At 35.3% G+C, this 20,706-nt stretch overlaps 1 protein-coding gene across 1 annotated transcript in view; it reads left to right on the top strand.

Moving 5' to 3' along the window:
• Positions 1–20,706, top strand: part of ADGRA3 (adhesion G protein-coupled receptor A3) — a 53,640-nt gene that overhangs the window by 17,945 nt on the left and 14,989 nt on the right. Inside the window, exons 3-10 of the mRNA XM_015624911.2 lie at positions 3,695–3,766; positions 5,113–5,184; positions 6,062–6,133; positions 7,539–7,699; positions 8,586–8,799; positions 9,706–9,870; positions 16,617–16,818; positions 19,968–20,117. Of these exons, the coding sequence (XP_015480397.1) occupies positions 3,695–3,766; positions 5,113–5,184; positions 6,062–6,133; positions 7,539–7,699; positions 8,586–8,799; positions 9,706–9,870; positions 16,617–16,818; positions 19,968–20,117 (1,108 nt within the window). The remainder of the gene's footprint in view (positions 1–3,694; positions 3,767–5,112; positions 5,185–6,061; positions 6,134–7,538; positions 7,700–8,585; positions 8,800–9,705; positions 9,871–16,616; positions 16,819–19,967; positions 20,118–20,706) is intronic.

Below are 20,706 nucleotides of genomic sequence, written 5' to 3' on the forward strand. Positions count from 1 at the left end.
TGTCTGTCAGTATCTGCAGGGAGGGTGCCAGGAGGATGGAGCCAGGCTCTGCTCAGATGTTCCAAACAACAGGACAAGAAGACAACAGGCAGAAATTGATGCACAGAAATTCCACCTGAACATGAGGAATAACTTCTTTACTGTGCAGGTGCCCGCAGATGGAACAGGTTGCCCAAGTGTCTCCCACACTGGAGATAAGCAAGAACCATCTGCATGGAATCCTTTGCCATGTGCTCTGTGCATATGGCAGGGAGGTTGGATCAGATGACCCACTGTAGTCCCTTCCAACCTGACCATTGGGTGATACTGGGAAATGTAAGAAGTATTTGTTTGATTTTCCCACATAAAATCTACACCCCAGAGAGCCAATGAAAGGATAGGCTGAATTTGTAATGTGTGTAATACATAACTTATTTCTTTAATTTCTTACCTTGAGCTCTTCCTTCATTTCCCTCTTGAAAAAGTATTTCATATAGGAAGAGTCCATGGTAGCTAGTATGTTTCCCACCTGACATTTATTTTCAAATAGTGTTAAGGAAGAAAAGATAATTTATCCAGTGGTAGTTATGAAAATATAATAATGTATACATGCTAGTATGTATATATAGGCATAGTTTATTTGTACCTGCAGGATGCTTTATTAATAATGAAGACAGTCATCATTGTGCTGAGACAGAAAGCAGTAAATTTTTACATATACATGCACTTTTAAATCATAGATAACTGTCTACTGAAGTGTTTCATTACTAAGTGTAATAAAATTAAAGGATTTGTTTTCTATTTTTACATAGCAAACTATATTTAAATATAAGTCATCTTTCATAAAGATAGTTTTCACATCTTAGCAAGATGGCACAAAAAATTTTGTTGGTGAGTTGCTATTTGTCCACTTACTTATGGCTTTGATGAAGGGCTATTCCAATTTGACAGTATATTCTGTCATGAGAATGGTTAAACAGAGTTGTGTGATGATGAAATCTGCATCCTGTGAGGTTTTCAGTCCCTTATTGGATGCAACAGTGGGGCAGTTGATCTGATTTAGTTGTAATTTGAACCAGAATTTGGAGTACATGACTGACCTCAACACATCCATCGAAACCCAAGTTTTTCCACTACTCTAACATCTGTTAGTGGACTGATGAATATGTGGTACCTGTATTTACAGTGTTATTTAGATTTAGGAGAAAATTAAGTATCTTCTAATAGATTCTCAGTGTAAGATTGCTCTACTGCCTGGCTTGTGATTGGTTTTGTTGTGGGGTGGGGTTTTTGCTTCTTTTTCTGGGTTTTTTTTTTGGTTGGTTTTTTTGGGGAGGAGTAGGTTTTTTGTTTGTTTTCCTTGTTTGTTTTCCTTGTTTTTTTTTTTAGAAGGATTCTTGATAGGTGGAAGATAAAGTTACTACAATATAAAAGATGTTCCCCTAACTCAAATATTTTTTGCATTTATTATGGAGAGATTTTCTTCCATTTGGACAAATAGGTATTTATAGATATCTTTGTGGTTGAGCTTTGCCAGAGAAGAAGCAACATCTGTAAAGATTAATTTCCTGTTGCTGAAACTAGAATATAGTTTATATAAATATATATAAATGTATAACACCTGTGTATTCATAGGTGTTAAAAACAACAAAAACTTCAAAGCCAAATGTAACTTTCTGGTGAGATTGTCTCCACCACCTCCTTTTTATGTAAGAAATACAAGTCTGTTAATTTAACTACCACTGTAATTTCTTCCTTTAAAGACTGTGCTACATGCTGCAATCTTGGTAGTTGTACCAGCCTATGTTGTATTAACATCTTTCACTGTTTCTGAAGAGCTGCTAAACGTGTCAACACTGTTTATTTTGAGATCTTTTGGTATCTCTTTTGTTTTTCAGTTTTCCTCTGGAAATACTTTTTGGTAGATTAATATACAGCTAGTGCCTACCCAAGAACTGCCACTGGGAAGGCTAAAAACCCCAACCAAACCGAGACTCCTCAGCTGTTGAAGTTGCAGGTTGAGAAAAGTCTTAACACTTTGGACATTCATTGATATGAATCCATTTGCAGTGGATTTATGAAACAGCTGTATCGGGGAATACTCTTTGAATTTATAGAGTGAAATTAAAGATCCCTGCTAGTCTAGACGAGTGGATTTCCAAGGCATGTTGTCAAGGTTTTTATCCCTCAGTGGTTTCAACAGTGAGTTTTTAAGTGGGAGTTACATGATTTAAAATCAAAATCTGAAATACGAATAGTAAGTATAATTTTTCTTCCCTCTTTGAAAGAGTGATGGTAAATGAGTGATGAATACCTTTAATTAGCCTCAGATTTGTCATGGTCTGGTATACCAGGGTGTTTATATGCCTGCTGGAAGAGCCAGTTCTTCAGGCTCCTGATGCTACTGCACTGGAAGTACTTGGCAGTTCCTGCCTTCAGTTCCTGCCTTTCTTCAAGGGAAGAAAATAAAGTTGAGATAAGAGAAGTTTGTATATGAAAATTACTGCAGGGTGAATTTAACCTATTTCAAGTATTTAAAATGTTTAGGTAGAGCATTCAAGCGTGATTCGTGTGCCATGACAATGTCTGTTGTACCATGATTTGTTAATCTGTCTGCAGGATATACTGTTGTGAAATCCTGGGATGAATTATATTTTTACTCATGTATATCTCTGTGATGGTAGATGTAATCCTCCTGTACAGTTCTCTTTCAAGCAGAATTATTCATGTTGTGGTCGATGTGGGAGATCTTTTTTCTACTCTTGCAAATTCAAACACTGCTTTTGAATGAAAGTACTATTTTTCTTTTCAAATGTAGAATGTTTGGATATTACCAATGAGTGAGAAACTTTACATGTAGTAAGAATTGCCTGTGAAGTTTCAGATAGTAGTAAAGTAAAAATCTAGGGTGACAAAGGAGGTGGAAGTAATTTCAGCATTTGTGCAGTGCTAAAATTTGTTCAAAACTGTATAGGTTCTGTCAGCTGCTTTCTGTGACCTTTGAAATTAAGCTGTATCTGCAGAATATCTCAAGTTCGGAGTTAAAACTCCTATATCATTTGTACAATTAAAGCAGTTTAATGCTTACTTTACATTTCTCCTTACAGTCTCTACAAACTTAAGATTTAAAAGTTTGCTCTGAAATTTTTTCACCAGCTGTATTTGGGATTTTTAGCTAGGGCTTTGCTTTTGTGCCAGCAACATAAGTGGAAATTTTAAGTGTTGGGTCTTCTGTGTATTTTTAAGATCGTATTTTGCTTTTTTTGGTAGATGTTGAGCACTACTGAAGTATTGAAAATTGGATAGGCTACAGAAGACAACATGTGCTAGACAGTATCATACTGTGTAATAAGCAGCTGTCTCACCCTGTAACCTATTCACACTGTGGCAGAGCATTGTTGACTTTATACCATTTCATGTGATATGAAGTGATAGAATGTGTAATGGAATACACGAGCTGTTTCTGTTCCTCCTTGTAGTTAAAATACAGATTTTTTTCAATTTTGAAAGATGCTGTGTTACAGGAAGTAAAAATGTGGTGTTGACTTTTTTGTTTGGTATTTTGTTTTGGGTTGTTTTGGTGGGGGCTTGGGTTTGGGTGGGGTTTTATTTGAGGTTCTCAAGCCAATTGAGACAAGTTACATGTATCTTTATGAATATCTCTGTTTTAAAGCGTAATTTATGGTAAATGCTGTGTCTTAATTTTTCTCCACAGGGATCTTAAAAACAATCTTATTAGTACCATAGATCCAGGAGCTTTTCTGGGGCTTTCGTCTTTGAAAAGACTGTAAGTAATATATCTAGCTAGTCAGTTTAAACAAAACAAACAAAAAAACTTCTCAGGGAGAACTTTGCTTCTGGAAGTTCAGACAGCAAAGTTATTATATAATAAAAGTTGAATATATATATGCTGTCTAAATATACACACACACACAGACATGTATAAAACAGTCTGCTTTCAGTCTTATGACTGAAGAACATCCGCTGCTTGTGGCTTGGCAGCCTCCCTTGTTCTGACAGTCGCTTATATTATTCCTTTCTATTTGTATTTGAGTGGCTTGAAACATTGCTGGGCAGACATGTCTTCACAGCTTTGATTCCATCAAGTCATGTTTTGTTGAATGTTAAACTCCTGATTTTTATTTTCCAAAGGTCACAGTGGAACATAGAGTCCCTTGCTATTAATACTACACGGAAACTACAGCACTGTTAATGCTGCTTTATTGAAGGTTTTGCCAGCATTCCCATTAACATATTTTTGGGGGATTTATGCCTTGGCTGTATAAGTTCTGTACAGATGAAACTTGGGGAAAAAAAAATTCCTCAGTATTATTGCTTTTCTTTTTCTTTTTTTATTTTTTTAAAACACTCTTCAAGTTTTTGTATTATTGTTACAGTTTTTAAGTCTTAGTGATTGTGCTACTACCTCCCCCACCCTGTTAGTTTCTTAAACCTTTAGAATATATATGTTCATTTGTAACTGATCAGATGTTCTGGCTGACTTAAAAGGAAAGTATGTTGGTAATTGAACTTCTGAAAACCTTAAAAATAATACTGAAGGACCAATTCTGGATCATTATTACTTGCAAGCTTAATTTTTATTACTTTAAGAATTTTTGGCAATTTGATTCAAGACCTATACTGAAAAATATTTTTAAGTATTTTTAAGTATTTATTGAAGTATAATTATAGAAGTAGTCTTACATATTATAAATGCACTAGTATAGGTCTGTGACATGTTAAAAAATTAAGTGATGTACTCTACGTGTGTGTGTGTGTATATATTTATACACACACGTATATAAATACTGCACAAATATGAAAATTTACTAGTTATTTACTAGTTAGTTGCTATGTTAGCCAAGCCTGTTTAAGGGAATTTACTGCTAAGTCTAGACTTGTTGAATTGCATATGGATAAACCATAATTACTCGAGAGATGGATTAAGGAGACTGTGTGCATGTGTATACACCAATATAGCAGTACCTTGTGGGCTTTCCTGAAAAAGACCAAATATAAATGTGGTGCAATCTGTTACTCATGATTTTTTGTTCAAACGCTTCTGTTAGCAGACTGTATGTCATTTGGAAATGAACCAGTTTGTTCCAATTCCTCCTTTTTTTCTATTTATAGAGACTTAACTAATAACCGACTAGGCTGCCTGAATGCAGATATATTTAGAGGACTTGTTAACCTTATTAGATTGTAAGTATAATTTGTCCTGTATAAATACTCTTTAAGTTTTAGCCTTGTGTAAGTTGACATTCTTTGTTGCAAGAGGAGTAGTTTATATAAGTGTGCTCTTGAAAGACAGCTGGTGCCTATGGTTGTGGTTTGTTACTCAGTAGCAAGGTTAAAAACAATTGTTGGGGCCAACCCAAACCACACTATTCAGTGATCTGTTGGCCTTGCAATAGTTTTTCAGTTTCTTAAAATGCATAGCTGGGAGGGAGACTAGGAGACGGTACAAAGTATTTTCTTTTAAAAAATTATTCAGCCTTACAGGCTCTTTCAGTATCCATGCCTTCTACAGTGGCATTGTTGTCAGTCTGTTTTGTTGGCTGTCTTGCATGTTTTGAAGTCCTTCATTTACTTGAAGAGGATAACATGTAAGATTATGAAATATTTCTTTGCCCTGGTTTTTAGTTTACACACAGTGCTTTCGCTGATATATAGAAAATGGTATGGATAGTATTTAAAAAAAAATTCTGATAGATTGAACGTGCTTCTTAGAGCATGTTAATGGGAAGACATCACTGTGAACAACAAAATTGATTTTACACTTCTTGAAATCTATGCTCAACATCTGTCAGTTGTTGCCTTTTTTTTTCCATTTACCGTTTTTTTCCCAATCTTAAAATTCTTTACCTAAATCAGGAGTATTAGAGAACAATTCATTTGGAGATTTTTGCTAGGCTCTTGCGACCTGAATGTTATTCTTACAGTCCTGTGAACTATGACAGTGTCATAATAGTATCTTGTAACTTTTAAACATAGAGTTATATTGGAGAGAGGTTTTTTTTCTATTTCACATGTCACTTATCTGAGGACGAGTTCAAATCATGATACTTTTATTTCTCAGGAATCTTTCTGGAAACCTGTTTTCTACACTTACACAGGGAACATTTGATCATCTTGGCTCACTAAAGTCTCTGTGAGTACTTGCTGAATCTAGTCCTACATTATTCAGAAAAAAAATACCAAAGCTATTTTCTCCTCTGGGCTTACAAAAGTTTTATTCTATATGTATCATTTATTAATTTATAGTAAATAAATAGCATTTTACATCTTTATAGCAAAGGGAGCAAATACTTTTAAGCAAAATCTTAGTCCTTTGTGAATGATATAGTTATGTTACACATAACAGTGGGTAAATCTCAACCTCATGTTATTTTGCTCTCTCTTGGTTTCATGAGTTGTAATCTTGGGTAAGAAAGAAAGTAAATTGAAATGAGTGCTGATGATTAGCTTATGCTTTTCCCTGGTAGTCATGACAGTTGGCTCACGGTACTGGGACTTTATCAAAAGCTGTGGTTTCTGGGTTTGACACTGAGTTAATTTCTTGTTTATATTTATTTATAAAGGAGGATGTTTCTTTCCCTTCTCTATCCCTTTAATTGTTCATAAGGTGTTATTCCTGATATTTTAATTGACTGCATAAAGGTGGCTGTCCAACACCACAGGTGTGACAAAAGAATCTGGATATAACGGTTGCCATTAAAATAATGGTGATTTGGAGGAATTCATGTGAACAAACACCAAATGGGGATTCATAGGAATGTTGACTTAGTATTTGTAGTGTTTTCCCTTTGATGTGTTATCCTCTAGACATCTGTAAAAAAAAAAAAAAAAGAAAACATTTTAACTAGAGGTAAAAACCAGTGTAGACATACCCATATGTTTTGCTACATTTCTACCTGTTTCTAAACAGATAAAATATTAATTTCTGAACAGATAATTAATTAATCCCTTAATTTAACTGACTTCAATAAACATCTATGGGGGATTTGGTATGCCTTTTTACTAGAAAATACTGAATGATATAGAGAAGACTGTGAGTCAATTAAAAGCCTTATGATTCTCATGTAAAACAATAAAGTTGTGTGAATAGTGCTGAAAAGAGAAATAGTTGGACTGTTATTTCTGTTGATTTTACTACTAAAGCATTTGATGGCTACAGTGAAGCAATGAAGTATCTTCTTAGGTTATGATGGTGCATAATCAAGCAAGTCTTTGTTATTGCTCACCTGAAGTAGCATGAATGCTCTCCATGAAAGAAGTTACTAGAATTTTTTTCATGTACTGGTATTAGATATTCCTCATATTTATGGAGAGGATTCCTTTTCTCAGGGAGTATGTCTTTTTGTTCTCAGACTACAATTTACAGAGGATTAGAGTAGCTTCCAGTAGGTAGAAGTAAGTAACTCCCCTGTAGTCTAGACTTCACTTGTTGCCTTTGTGTCTGTGACAATGAGAGGCATTGCACAACTGCTATTGTCAAGCTTTCAGACCTTGTAATATTGCAGTTTGTCACTGTAAATGCCTGTGTTTTGTTGCAGAGAATTTCAGACTGATTATCTTCTTTGTGATTGCAACATACTGTGGATGCATCAGTGGTTAAAGGAAAGAAATATAACTGTACGTGAGACTAAATGTGCCTATCCCAAGTCACTTCAGTCACAGATGGTGACTGGTGTTAAACAGGAGCTTCTCACCTGTGGTAAGCACTCTAGACAACTGATACTTGTTTTCTAATGCATTCTTATGTTCTGTTAATATTAGCAAGCATATTTTTTTTTGCTTTATTTCATTTCCCTAAAATTCAGCACTTAGGTGGTGTGATAATAGTGACTCCTTTTCAAAGACTGATCTATAGTTGTGATTCATTATTTCTTCCTTTTGGAAATAACTAATAAATAAATTGATGATGGTGGATATTAGTTTGTAGAAACAAAGAATGAGTAACTCTCTTGATAAACTCCTTTTTCCTGCTTATCTCTATTTTTAAGAGATCTTTATGTAAATGCTACAGGAAGAATCAGAAACTGATAATGTCATTCCTAGGTTTAGCTATCTGACTTCAGATATGTGAATTACTTTACCCCCAAATTTCTGAAGCTAAAAGATCTTCATTTTGTGAGTTACTTTCCTGCGTGGTGACTCTATTCTTGTTTAGCCTTTTTTTTGTGACAAAACCATGACTAACTTGCTTAACTTCTTTTTTTATATTAGAGTTATTCCAACTGTAAAAATAAAAACTCACATGTTACTGTGATTTTGAGTGAAAAATTGGGAGGAAGTAAAATGCATAATTACATTTTTTCTTCAAATTTTTATTTTCCACTTTTTCTAGATGCGGGCTAGCAAAAGAGTATTTAAATATATTGCATTAAAGGAAAACACACTTTGGAAAAGAATATGATGATTATTTGTATTTTTCAATATCCAATGCATTAAATGTGGTTTTTATATGCATCTTGCCAGGTGCAGCTTTATATTGATGTATAAATAACAGATACTCATTTAGCGTCTTATTCTCCTCTTTTGCAAATTAGGTATATAAGAGATTCTTGCTATTAATTGTGGTTTTATGTCTTGAATTCTAGAGCCGCCGCTTGAATTACCATCTTTCTATATGACTCCATCTCATCGTCAGGTGGTTTTTGAAGGAGACAGTCTACCCTTCCAATGTATGGCTTCATATATTGATCAAGACATGCAAGTCTTGTGGTATCAGGATGGGAAGATAGTGGAAACTGATGAGTCCCAGGGTATTTTTGTTGAAAAAAACATGATTCATAACTGCTCACTAATTGCAAGGTGAATCCAGAGTGCAAAAATGTATTTCCTGCTTCTTACTTTCTGCTCTGATTTAGTGTCTATTTCCATAACCTCTCATATCCTTATAGAGTAAACATGTACACAGAAACATACCTAGTAGGGAAATAATCTTCACACATCTATTAATGATAAACTTGGAGGAAGGAGGTCTAGAGATTTGGTAGGTCAAACCTATGCGCTTAAAATAGGATTAGCTAGAGGAAGTTGCAGTTGAGTTTTAATTTTTGTAAGTTTCACTCAGTGCATTCATTTAAAATGTTTGTGGTAGGATAAATTTGTTTTCATGGAATGTTAAAGTGATGAAAATGTTGAAAACAAAGCATTTCACTGAATTGCTCATGGATTCTTTACTCTTCCATTTGAGCACACCACAGTTGTTAATATTGTTCTCCAGCAGAGATCTGTAAGTGTAATTTATTCTGTCTGCAGCAGATTGTTGACTTATTCAGCATCTACAGAGTGGTTATATATCCTGTAATTGTATTAGTAAATTAGAGCTTCAATATTTATAACAAATTACACATTTGGGAATTTATTTTAGTTTGGCCTTTCTAAACAACTAAAAATTTTGCCTTGAATAGCAGTGATAACACTTGGGGAATTTGGACTTCTCATCTCTTCTTTCTGAAGTCTAGGGATTTTTTCCTATGGCTGTTCTTTTTGTTTTCTACCTTGGCAAAATTGAGAATCTGAAGTATAGTAACTACTTCTCTGTTAATTGCAGTATATTGAGATGTAAATATGTCTGGTTTTATAAGATCACTCACGGTTATATGTAATTTGATGTTTCTTCTATTGTCTTTCTGTACTTCATCTTTTGGTAAAATCTTATATAAATGTTATTGCAAGACTGTTTGCTTTTATTTGTTTATTTTATTTTTCCAGTGCACTGACAATCTCAAACATTCAGGCTGGTTCCACAGGAAACTGGGGTTGCCATGTACAAACCAGACGTGGGAATAACACAAGGACAGTAGACATTGTGGTGTTAGAAAGTTCTGCACAATACTGCCCTCCAGAGAGGGTTGTGAACAATAAAGGGGATTTCAGGTTAGTTACCTCAGTTTTTTTTTTCAGAGTAAAAAAAAGTCCATTTAATTTTGCTTCTAACTAAGATTTTATGCTTTAGAGGCACCTATGTGGATGTTTGCTTGTAAATGGTGTGTAATAGATTTTTAACTGTTCTAAATTACTATGTGTTGACAGAAGTGCATGAAATTAAACTGTGAAATGTTAAACTTTGAGCCTGGTAATACATCCTTGAAAGATACTGAAATTAACCTATGATATTTGAAATACATCAGTAAAATTATTGGAGTAGTTAAACTTCTGTAGATTACATGTGAGGTAAAGTTAGACAACATACTGACCAGGATTTCTGCCAGTTTATCGTTCTCTTTTTGAAAACCTTCTGCTCCTATATGACAAAATCACTATATAAGAAATATGCAACATAATTTGGATCTTTTCCCCCCCTGTGAGTATTAGAGTAAACGATAAGAATGGTGCTGTTTTCTTTTGATGATTGTTGGGACTGTAGTGGTAGCTCTGATATTCCATTGTGTTGAGTGTTACAGAGTATTTTATCTTTTGTTCTTACCTCTTCACCTGTTTTCCCTTTTCTGATCTTTCTGCTGCTGGTCACTAACAACACGTTACTCCTGGAGGTGCCAGCTGTAACAGATAGCTTCTGTATAGATTCTCTATATGTAAGGTAATTCCCTTTATGACTACTCTGTGTTTTACCTCCCTGCAGTAGTTCCTACTGAGAATTAGTGTCTGCAATAGCATTGTGCTCACTATGGTGCATAGGGTTTCTTAATGTTGTATAAACTGCTTTTATCCACTCATTTCACTTTTCTTATGCTGCTTGGCTGTACTGATCTACTGCTTGGTCTTTTGTTTACAGTTAGAAACTTCCTTTCCCTGTCTGTGTGCATTAGAGTTTTTAAAGTTATCTTCTTTGTATATAGCTAATCTAAGACCATGTATCTTTTCTATTAAGAAATTAAAAGTAAGTTCAACCACGCTACAGGGACATAGTTTTTGGGGGAAGGGAAAAACAAGCTTTCAATTGCAGAAGACTCCAAGTTGTAGCAAAAATTCACTTAAAGTCTTGGCTGAGAGCATTATTTCCGAGCTGATCTCCTTTATGTTCATCACTTGGACAATTTGAGAAGGGTGAGTATGAGGAACTATTAGTAAGGGAATTAGTGTTAAGATCAGTAGCTGCACAGAGGCAATTTAGAATTACTGAAGAACTTCACTTCCACATTGGAAGGAATTATTTAAGTAACTTCGTGCATGTCCTCTTTTTACACTGTGGTGGTTTCAACTGCAGGGATAAGCATTACATTAGAAAAGGAGAACTTCCTGCTTTAGATAAAAGGCGAAGAAAGTCAAACAGATGCAGGTTGTATTCATCAAAGAACACATCTATTTAAATCACTTATGCATTTTTTTTATGATACAAGTGTGAATTGTTCTTCTTTGATTTGCCATTAGAGGTGAAAACAGATGGTAAAGGCTTATTTCAAAGTGTTTTCCATTAAATTAACCTGTGCTGTTCAGTGACTGTTCAGTGTAATAGGATTTACCCCCTCTGGAATTCAGTAGAAAGAAATAAGAGTTCAGGAAATGTTCAGCTTATCAAAAAGTTCACTGTGTCTGGGTTTACTATAACAGACTTCCACTTGTAGCTAGGGTAGAGTAATAATAAAGAATAATTTTTCACCTTTGAGAGCATATGGAAATAAGGCTTTGACTAGTGAGAAAATGGTTCTGAACAGATGGCTGTAAATGATCCTAGGTGAATTTGATTTTATAGTTTTTTTAGTTGGAACTGGTTAGTCATTTTAGGTTGGATGGTGTTTCAAAACTGGCATCTAGATTTTTATCCCTGCAGAGATGGGATAGCAAAGAGTAACAAAGGAGGGTGTTTGTCTTCAGTGTCTTTGGCTCAGTATTAGTTCAGCATAGTTTGTAAAGGTTAGGTAAAAACTTCATCATGGAATTTATTTTCTTTAATTTAAATATTCTAAGTATTACGCAGATAATATCCCTGAGAATTTTACAATCAATGATTAAATTGGAAATACAGTTTACATGTTAAAATACTCCCACTTCAGAAAATTCTTTACCTGTTGTATTTAGCATAATTTTATGCTGGTAGTTGATAGAATTCTTTTTTAAATATAAGAATTGCCTTTTTTAAGTGTTACTTTTGAAAAGTGTTACTCATTGGGTGTAATATATTTTAAAGCTGTAATTATCATGCTAAATTCAGAGAAGTACTAAGATGTAATAAAAAGAGACTGGACTATCTGTAAGATAATTAAATTATGATATAAAAACTCATTGTAACTGAAAGTTACTGTTTGTTTAAAGAAATGAGTGCTTTCAAAACAGAATTAATGTCTGAAAGAAAGGATTGTTTTATTATCTCATGGTTTGCCTTTTTCTTTTCCCCTGAAATGAAATTAAAGTGCTTAAACGTAAATGAACCATCTTTTCCCCCACAGCTGTCTACACTCCATGTATATGTGATAAATTTTGAGCACCTAATTATACAGAGTAATGAAATAAGAGTGTTAATACAGCCCAAATTTGCACTTCTGCTAACAGTTGGGTAAACTGTGAAAGATATTCAAGCTTAGACTCACAAGAAATTAAGAATACAGTCAAACTTACATAACCTTTGTTTGCATGGTAAGAATTTCATGCCATTAATCACCTTTTGAGCTCTGCTGGAAGGATGTCCTCTCTGGCTTCATGCTAACTGGAAAATGCCTCTTTAGCTCATGTAATGCAGGTATTGGGAGGAAACAGTTCATGACTGAGAGTGGTGCAGGTTAACGTTCATTTAGCAAAACTAGGGAATAAGGGAAATGTAGTGAAAGCTAAAATCAGTTCCCCTATCTCATTCACCACTGGGCTGCAAAGAAACTTGTACCTACAAAAGGGGTTTTGTGTGTGGGAGAGGAAAGTGGATAAGGGATGCTATTGCTTGAAAGCGTTTCTCTTCGTGGCGCTGTGCATTTGTTTTTTTTTGTGCTGTGAGATTATGGCACAAAGCTGTTCGAGTTTTAAATTGCCCACCTTTTATGTGCAGTTTTGTAGAAATCTTTTTAAATCATTATACAAATAATACATTAGTTTTAACAGTAAAACGCTTCTGTACATAATTTAAATTTGTTCTAAAGGTAGCACAGATTAGAAGACTACCTGGCATTGCTTGTATTCTTTTGAGAAGATCATGGCAAAAGGTGATAAAATGCTCTGTAGGGAGATGAATGCGAAGTAAACTCGGGGAGAATGAAAGGACAATAATGAAAGACAGGGTAATAAAAGTAGGGAAAGTGAAAATAAGAAGAGGGAGAAAAGGCAAATAACCTTGTGATAATCTGGTAGTCTTTGAAGTAATGTTACACATTGCAACTCTCACTTTTCTCTGTTGGATGGCTACAGAAGTTCTAGAAGATAAACATATATATAGCTTAGAAGTAACACTTGTTTAGAAGCATAGTAATTAAAGCTGTCCTGAAAAACTTGTTTTACATTTGAGTCCTAGGCTGAGAAACCAGGAAAAAACTCTGTTTTCTCTTTTTCTACTTCTTTAGCACTAGATGTGAATAGTGAGAAAAAGAACAGCATGTGCCGTATTTCAGTAAAAATATTTGTCTTGGAGGTTGTATCATAAAACCTCTGTCAGGACCACAGAATTTAAATTATTCCTAGGCCATGTGACAGTCAGTCTGTAAGGTGATACATTCAGTGAAAACCGAGCTGACCACACTTTTACTGAAAATGCTTTGGAAAAATACAACTTTTAGAAAACTGTAACGACAGAGACAAATGCCCCTTTTGAAGTGGCATCTTTGATGTGGAAACTTAATATAAAAATTACAGTATTGATAAAGGGTTTTGGAAGTTATGTTTTGGTACTCCAGTGGCAGTGTTTCTGGCAACCTGACTGCATTCTAGATGTGGAGGTTTGAGTGTATTATGCAAGGTATTTGTGGGCCTGCATGTCTTCTAACAGCTGTGCCAACTGATGTATTAGTTGTCCTCATCTGCCTGTTTTCTTTTTGGCTTTGTTCTCTGAAGGCTTATTATAAATACATAAGAATTGGGAGCACAGAAGTATTTCATCTTTGTAATTGTTTTTCCAGTCTGTGTTGAATCAGTTTATTTCAATTTGTCCTTACTGACATTTCAGAGAGCTGGATAAGTGTACATATATTGTATCCTGCTGTCCCTCCCTCCCTTCCCAGCAGATGCATGTCTTGCTTTCTTCATGATCAGAGTTGGTCAGACATGATCCACTCTGATGTTTTGTTAGTTTGCTGAGGTACATGTAACATTGTATTAAGGTTACTACTGGAATTGTGGCCATTCACAATACTGTTGTAATTCTTTCTGAGGAAGATTTTTGTCCTTTCTTTTGCCTTCTTCTCTACATTTAAAAAGATGTTAAAATCCTTGCTACCATTGCAGGATCTGTGCCTGTTATTTTAATTAATTTATATACTCTAAAATACCTCAATATGATTTCAGGCATTTAAAATCTGTGCTAATTATTTTAAATTTTTTTCCTCTTTCTTTTAACTACCTCCATTGTCACCAAATCTGGTATAAGTTTTCCCTTCTGGTATTGGTTGATGGTGACACTTCTCTTAATTACTTGAAGTGGCTGCTGAGGCTCTGAGTATGTGAATGAGTAATTGCTGGGCTGAATGAAGCTTTGGATATTTATTTATATGGATATATATTTATTATTATTTTATTTGGATACCCAAATAATTTTCTGTCTCTTCTAGTAATCAAATACTCTAGTGATCGTCATAATAGTAAGTCTCCATTTCTTAATGAAATTGTGTCATTACAGATCTGGAGAACAGATTTGTAATGTCAAAGCTGTTACAAAAGGTAGTTAAGTCCTTGTTTCCTAGTTTAGTTTGTTGTATTTATCATCTAGTCTTTTCCATTAGTTCTCGTACTGACTTAGAATTCTTTTATGGTTGTCTCAATACTGGTATGCCACCAGCAGTTATCTTTTTGTTAGTCCTTACCCCCCAAACTTAAGTAATGGTCAAAATGGCCTGAACTAAGTGTCTGTCTTCCATTACTGAACATGTTACAATTGTTCTGTTGGAACTAATTAAGAATAAATGGGAATTTAAGATAAAGAAGATTTTCATTATACCCTGAAAGGTACCTTTTATCACTTAATACAATTGAGAATTGTAGACTTTTGCCTTAGTCCATCCCTAGAGTTAATTATCTTCTCTCAGGAAGAAATGTGATAAATTTTAGCATCTTCAGTAAGAGGAGTTACTTAACTGATGAGTAAGGAGGGAAAATGGTGTCAACTTCTTCTGTTTCTTTGTGTTGGCAATATTACTTAAAAATTTAATTTCCTGGAAATGGAACATCTTCAAGGTGTTTATTTCATCCTCCTGCAAACAGAGAAATTTTTTTTCGAAATATCGATATATTCTTAACATTTCTTAATTTAGTAGTGACTAAATATCCATTTAACAAAATGCAGTCCAGTTATAAAAGCAAACTTTCAATCACAGTGTAATCCACCAAAATGTTTTGTTTGACCAGTTCCAGTTTTTGGGCTCAACTGCTCTGTACAAGGCTCTTTGAAATACTGAAAATTTAGAAAAACTGTTACCTATTAAGACTTCTAAAGAAGCTTGACATAATGAGGCTACAGAAAGCCTGGGATGATCCAGTGAAGCTCATTTTCTCTCAGTTTTAGTTAAACCTTACATGCTGGATTGTAAAATTTTTGATACTGAGCATTCTGCAATTTAGGTATGTATGTTTTTTATTTCTAAAATTTAAGAATTAGTGTCTGAATGATAAAACAGTGCTTATGCATACAAGCTTATGCATATAACAGGGTAGAGAGCCAGAAGCAGGAGCAGGCTGACTGGGTGCCATTCCTTGTCTTTGTCTCTTCTGTCTGCTCAGCATTGCATCTTAATTCAGGCATGGTTTCCTTCTATTCTTATTTTTTTCTTTGGGTCACTTCTGCTCTAATGAATGATCAGTGCTTTACACATGTATTGCAGTTTATTTTCTGTGGGTTTTTTGTTGTTATCTAAGTTTGTTTGTACAGATAAAATATGCGGTAAAATTAGAGGACAAAGTGGAGAGAACGTAAGGAGTTTTCTTAAGAGCATAGTTTCACATACCGTGAGTGAAAGGAATTATTTCCTCCTTTCTTGGCATTATGAACAAATTTTTTCCCATTAATTTCTGTTTGGTATTTTGTTTACAAAACCAGTCAGAGTGGTTGTACTACTGCTACTACTGTTCCTTGAATACTGCAGATGTAGTCTTGTGTTCATATCTGCAGTTTGGTAGGAAGTATGAATGCAGTTTGAAAGTTGTATTTATGCATGTGTAGAGGACAAGTAGAAAGCGAATATCAAGTTGTTTTTATAGTGTTAACCAGGAATTTTTCATGAAGCAGCCAAGATTTTTTATCAAAAAATTGTGCTCTATTTTTAGTTGTTTTCTAAGCACCTTCTTCCCTCCACCTGAAACCTCATGAAGGAATTCAAAAAAAGCATGCTAGCGTTAGAACTCATTTTGTTAATAGACACAAATATGAACAGCTTGAAAATACTGAAGATGAGCCAAGGTGGCCTTTTAAGTAGTTTAGAGATGCTTAGTTTTGAGTGTCTCTTTATTTCATGTTGTAGTGCTTAATCCTTTTATTTACTTGTCATGTAAATTTGTCTAAATGTGAGGGGTTTCTTTTCCTTTTGACTCCCCAGGTGGCCCAGAACATTGGCAGGCATCACAGCATACCTGCTGTGTACACGTTATTCTGCTGGCAGTGGGATATATCCTGGCAACTCACAAGATGAGAGAAGAGCCTGGCGCAGATGTGACAGGGGAGGGTACTGGGCAGACGAGGACTACTCCAGGTGCCAGTATGCAAATGATGTGACTCGAGTTCTTTATATGTTCAATCAGGTAATTTGTGTATTTCTGTAAAACCAGAATTCAAATTAGATGAAAATCTAATCTATTCAAATTATGAAAATCTAAAAACTCAGAAAACCCTTCATCTTCTTCAAGTGGGAAATAATGATGGTCTAGATAGGTTGTGATGGACGCATGCCTCTGAGTACAATACTGAAACTTGCAGGTTTAGGTTAAAAGCTTGGTTTAGTATCTGTTTTGAGTGCCCATAGATTGAAAGTACAAGGAAAATTTTATTCTTTGTACTTATCTAAAGCATAAGAGAATGGCTTGTCATGATTATTTTTGTCAATTGAGTGCCCTGTTCTGCCCACATGCTATAAAGAATCAAGGTAGGTTTAATCTATAATGGTGACCAGCTCTTTTTGTTATAGTAGTAGAGAATAGTCAAACTCTGGTCTGCCTTTATTGCTGTAAACTTTTGATAGATTTGGTGTGATTGATAAGAGTTAACTAGTGAAAATAGTATTAACTAGGCTTCTTTATCTAGTAGCACTTACCAGGATCCAAGAGAGTATTCTAGAATTTAAATTGTAGGTATGAAGCAAAATTTTTCAGCTCGAAGTTCCTTTTGAGGTTTATGACTAGTTAGTACACACTTCCACAAATGCTGTTGTGAAGGGATGTACCCAACCTTGTCTGTATAGGTGCTGTGCTGGAAATTACTCCATAAAGCTTTGAACTCCTGGTTTAAGCTTGTTTTCCAACTTGTGCAGTCAGATCAGTAGTATGGATGCAACAGATGAAACCATGGAAATATGAGATTGTTACGGTGTGGTGTTTTGGAGTTTGTTTGGTGGTTGGTTTTTCGTTTGTTTTTTAATAATTCTTGGTCACTGGAGTTGATGATGTTGGTAGCACCACTTACATTTAACATGGGGCCATGTGGTGCTTGTCTGAGCCCAGTGTAGGATTTCTACTTGTTGTGTGGGTTTAGAGTGTTCCAGTTCATGTCACTTTCTTTTAGGGAAAAATTCACAGTACCTGTCTGAAAGCACCTCAGCCCCCAACTGGGACAATCAGATCTAAACTGGTATTTTCCCCTTGGGATATCATAGATTTATACACACAGTGAAATCTTGATGTTCAGTTGATTGGACTAATTCCAGTTTAAGGCAAAAGATTTGTACTGGCTGTTATGTAAGCTGGGCTGACTTGCTCCCTGTGTTCAGGGGCTTCCTAATGCTGACATAACTTTGGTTCTCCTGCTCTGGTCCCTGAGGATCCCTGAGCTCTGGCCACCAAAGATGGCAGGGGTGAGAAGGAAAGGAAGGGAATGCCTGTTTTGGCCCAAGATAAACTTAGAGGGTGACATAACTATTCTGCTTTACTGCTTTATATTCCTAGCACTAGGGGTGCATTCCATGGCTTGGTCACATGAAACAGGTCTCAGAGCTCAAATGAAGAGTGTTCTTTCTTAATGACTGGTTAACAGGAGAAAAATCATGCTGGGGATGACTTCTTCCTTTTCTGGGACACAGAAAGGTTGAGTATTAGTTTAAACACAGCTCTGATGCTCCTGGTTTGCTTTTTTTCACACCTGGGAATTCACATTTTTCTGCAAGGCCTGTGACAACTAAATGTCATTCCTGTGTATGTACTGTAGCCCAGCTGCTCAAGAGCCTAGATGAATTAAGCTTCTTATAACTGCTTTTGGTTAGCCAACATTTTTCAGGTTGTGGAAATATGTTGCCAACTTTGTGTTAGGAAGTTTAAAATGTAAGCATCAGACTGGTATCTTCACAAAAACAAAAGAATAGTCTTCATGTGTGAGGTAGATAACTTCTATTATCTACCCAAAAATAAATGTACACAGGTATTCCATGCTGAATTTTTTTTAAGGGAGAAGGGGAACATTTTTGGTGTGGGAATTGTTTTACTTATGAAAGTTGCCTTCTTTTTATGTGTAGTAGGTCTGGAATTTTTAGCAGTATTCTGCACAGAAGTTTCTTGTCTCTGAGACTAATATTAAATGTAATATTACAAGCATGTTTATAGCCTTTGAACAAAAGTAGTAGTTGAGCTGTTTCAAACATCAGAACTTTGCCAAACATTTTACATCAAGTAAAGGTTCACATGTAAAATAAAATGAAACCTTTTTAACATTCTACAGGAGCATTTATATTCCACTGTTCTTGGATACACTGTTTGTGTACTGAACAGGTAGAGTTTTAGGTGAAAATAAATTAATGATTAAAGAAAAAGTTCAAAGAAATTATAGAGTGTCTGAATTTGAAAGTTGACTTTGTTCAGTATGTGTTATGACTTTGAACTTTTATTTGCACTTTAAATGCATGACTTTTAGCATATTGACAAAAAATTCCATTAGTTGCATTGAAATTTAGGAACAAGTGCTAAGACTGGCAAGGACAAATATATGGTTGTGCTTATGTAGCACTTTTCGAATTCAGTAGGCTAGATATATCCACACCAAAAACCAGAGAGAGAGAGAGAACCTCTCTAGTTTGGATTATCATGGATAAGCAGCATCTGAACACGAGCTGATAACATTAGCACAGCTTTCCACTGTACTATGTAAAATTTCCCATTTTTGGTCCCTGCTGGCTCAGGCATATTGATGTTGTGTATTATTTGTGATGAATTTTCCAGCATGGGGTTTGTTTCAGGAGTGAAATCGTGATCTTTGTCATAGTGAGATCTGTCTTGGTTTTTTGTGTGTGTATGCCATTCCAAATGTTTCCTGTAATTACAGAATTGAGAGTGAATGCTGTGGCAGTGGTGTGTTTGAATTGGTTTTGGCTTCTCTTGCTGTAAAATGCTATATTTAAAGAGCTTTGTGTTGCCATGCCTTGGCTTTGATGAAAATGAAAAGCAATTGACAGTACTGTTTTGGGGGGGGGGGGGGGGGGAGAGGAATGTTCCTATTTTTTTGGTGCAATACCTCTCTCCCTTCTAGCACAACAGCACAAAACCAAGTTGCTGGCTGCCAGTACAAATGGTAGCTCTCTGGCTTGTAGGAAATGTTTTTGCTTACAGATAAGGTGGTGGTGGTGCTTAGCTACTCAAAACACTGTGATCCCTATGGGATTTGCTCTTGTCTTTGGATCAGTGCAATTAATTGGTGAAGTGTTCTCTCTGTCTTGTTCTTTTTCAAATGCTCATGTTTGTTCTCTATGTAGATGCCGCTCAACCTCACTAATGCAGTGGCAACAGCAAGACAGCTCTTGGCTTACACAGTTGAAGCAGCAAATTTTTCTGATAAAATGGATGTTATTTTTGTGGCTGAAATGATAGAAAAATTTGGAAGATTTGCTGAGAAATATAAAGAGGTAACTGGATAATTTGCCGTCACTTTAAAGATAATCAAAGTGTTTGTCCTTAAGTATTCTGAGCAGTGAAATCTTCCCAACATTAGATGCAGGCACTGAGTTAGTGGATTATCAGATTCTATTCCATGTTTCTGTTTGTTTAGTAGGTCCCTGAAGTTGCTGACCCATGGTCACAGACTTTGCATTCGCGCTGAGATGATCCAGCATTCACTGGACCTGTAATGTGAGTAACACCTCTGGTCAGCACTGGAGCAGGGAGATAGGTACAGTAAGTCTGTTTTTATTTAATATGGAGTGGGTCACACAGGTTTTCATTGGTACGTTCTTACCTAAAACCACAAATAATGAAAGCCTCAGAGATCCTCTCAATAATGAATAAAACAAGACTTATCTTCTCCCCTTCCACCACGATAGACTGTCTTTATTCAATATTGAGCCATATCTCTAAGGTTTTCAGTACTCCACTGCCTTGCAGGATATAACATAAGACATTAAAACAAAATCTTAGAGAATGCTCATTGCTGGGGAGAAAAATGCAAGTAGTTGAATAGTCCCACCAGTGGGTAGAAACTCTCTGTTTCACTGCTGA

The sequence above is a fragment of the Parus major genome, chromosome 4, assembly GCF_001522545.3.
Source record: "Parus major isolate Abel chromosome 4, Parus_major1.1, whole genome shotgun sequence".
Lineage (NCBI taxonomy): Eukaryota > Metazoa > Chordata > Aves > Passeriformes > Paridae > Parus > Parus major.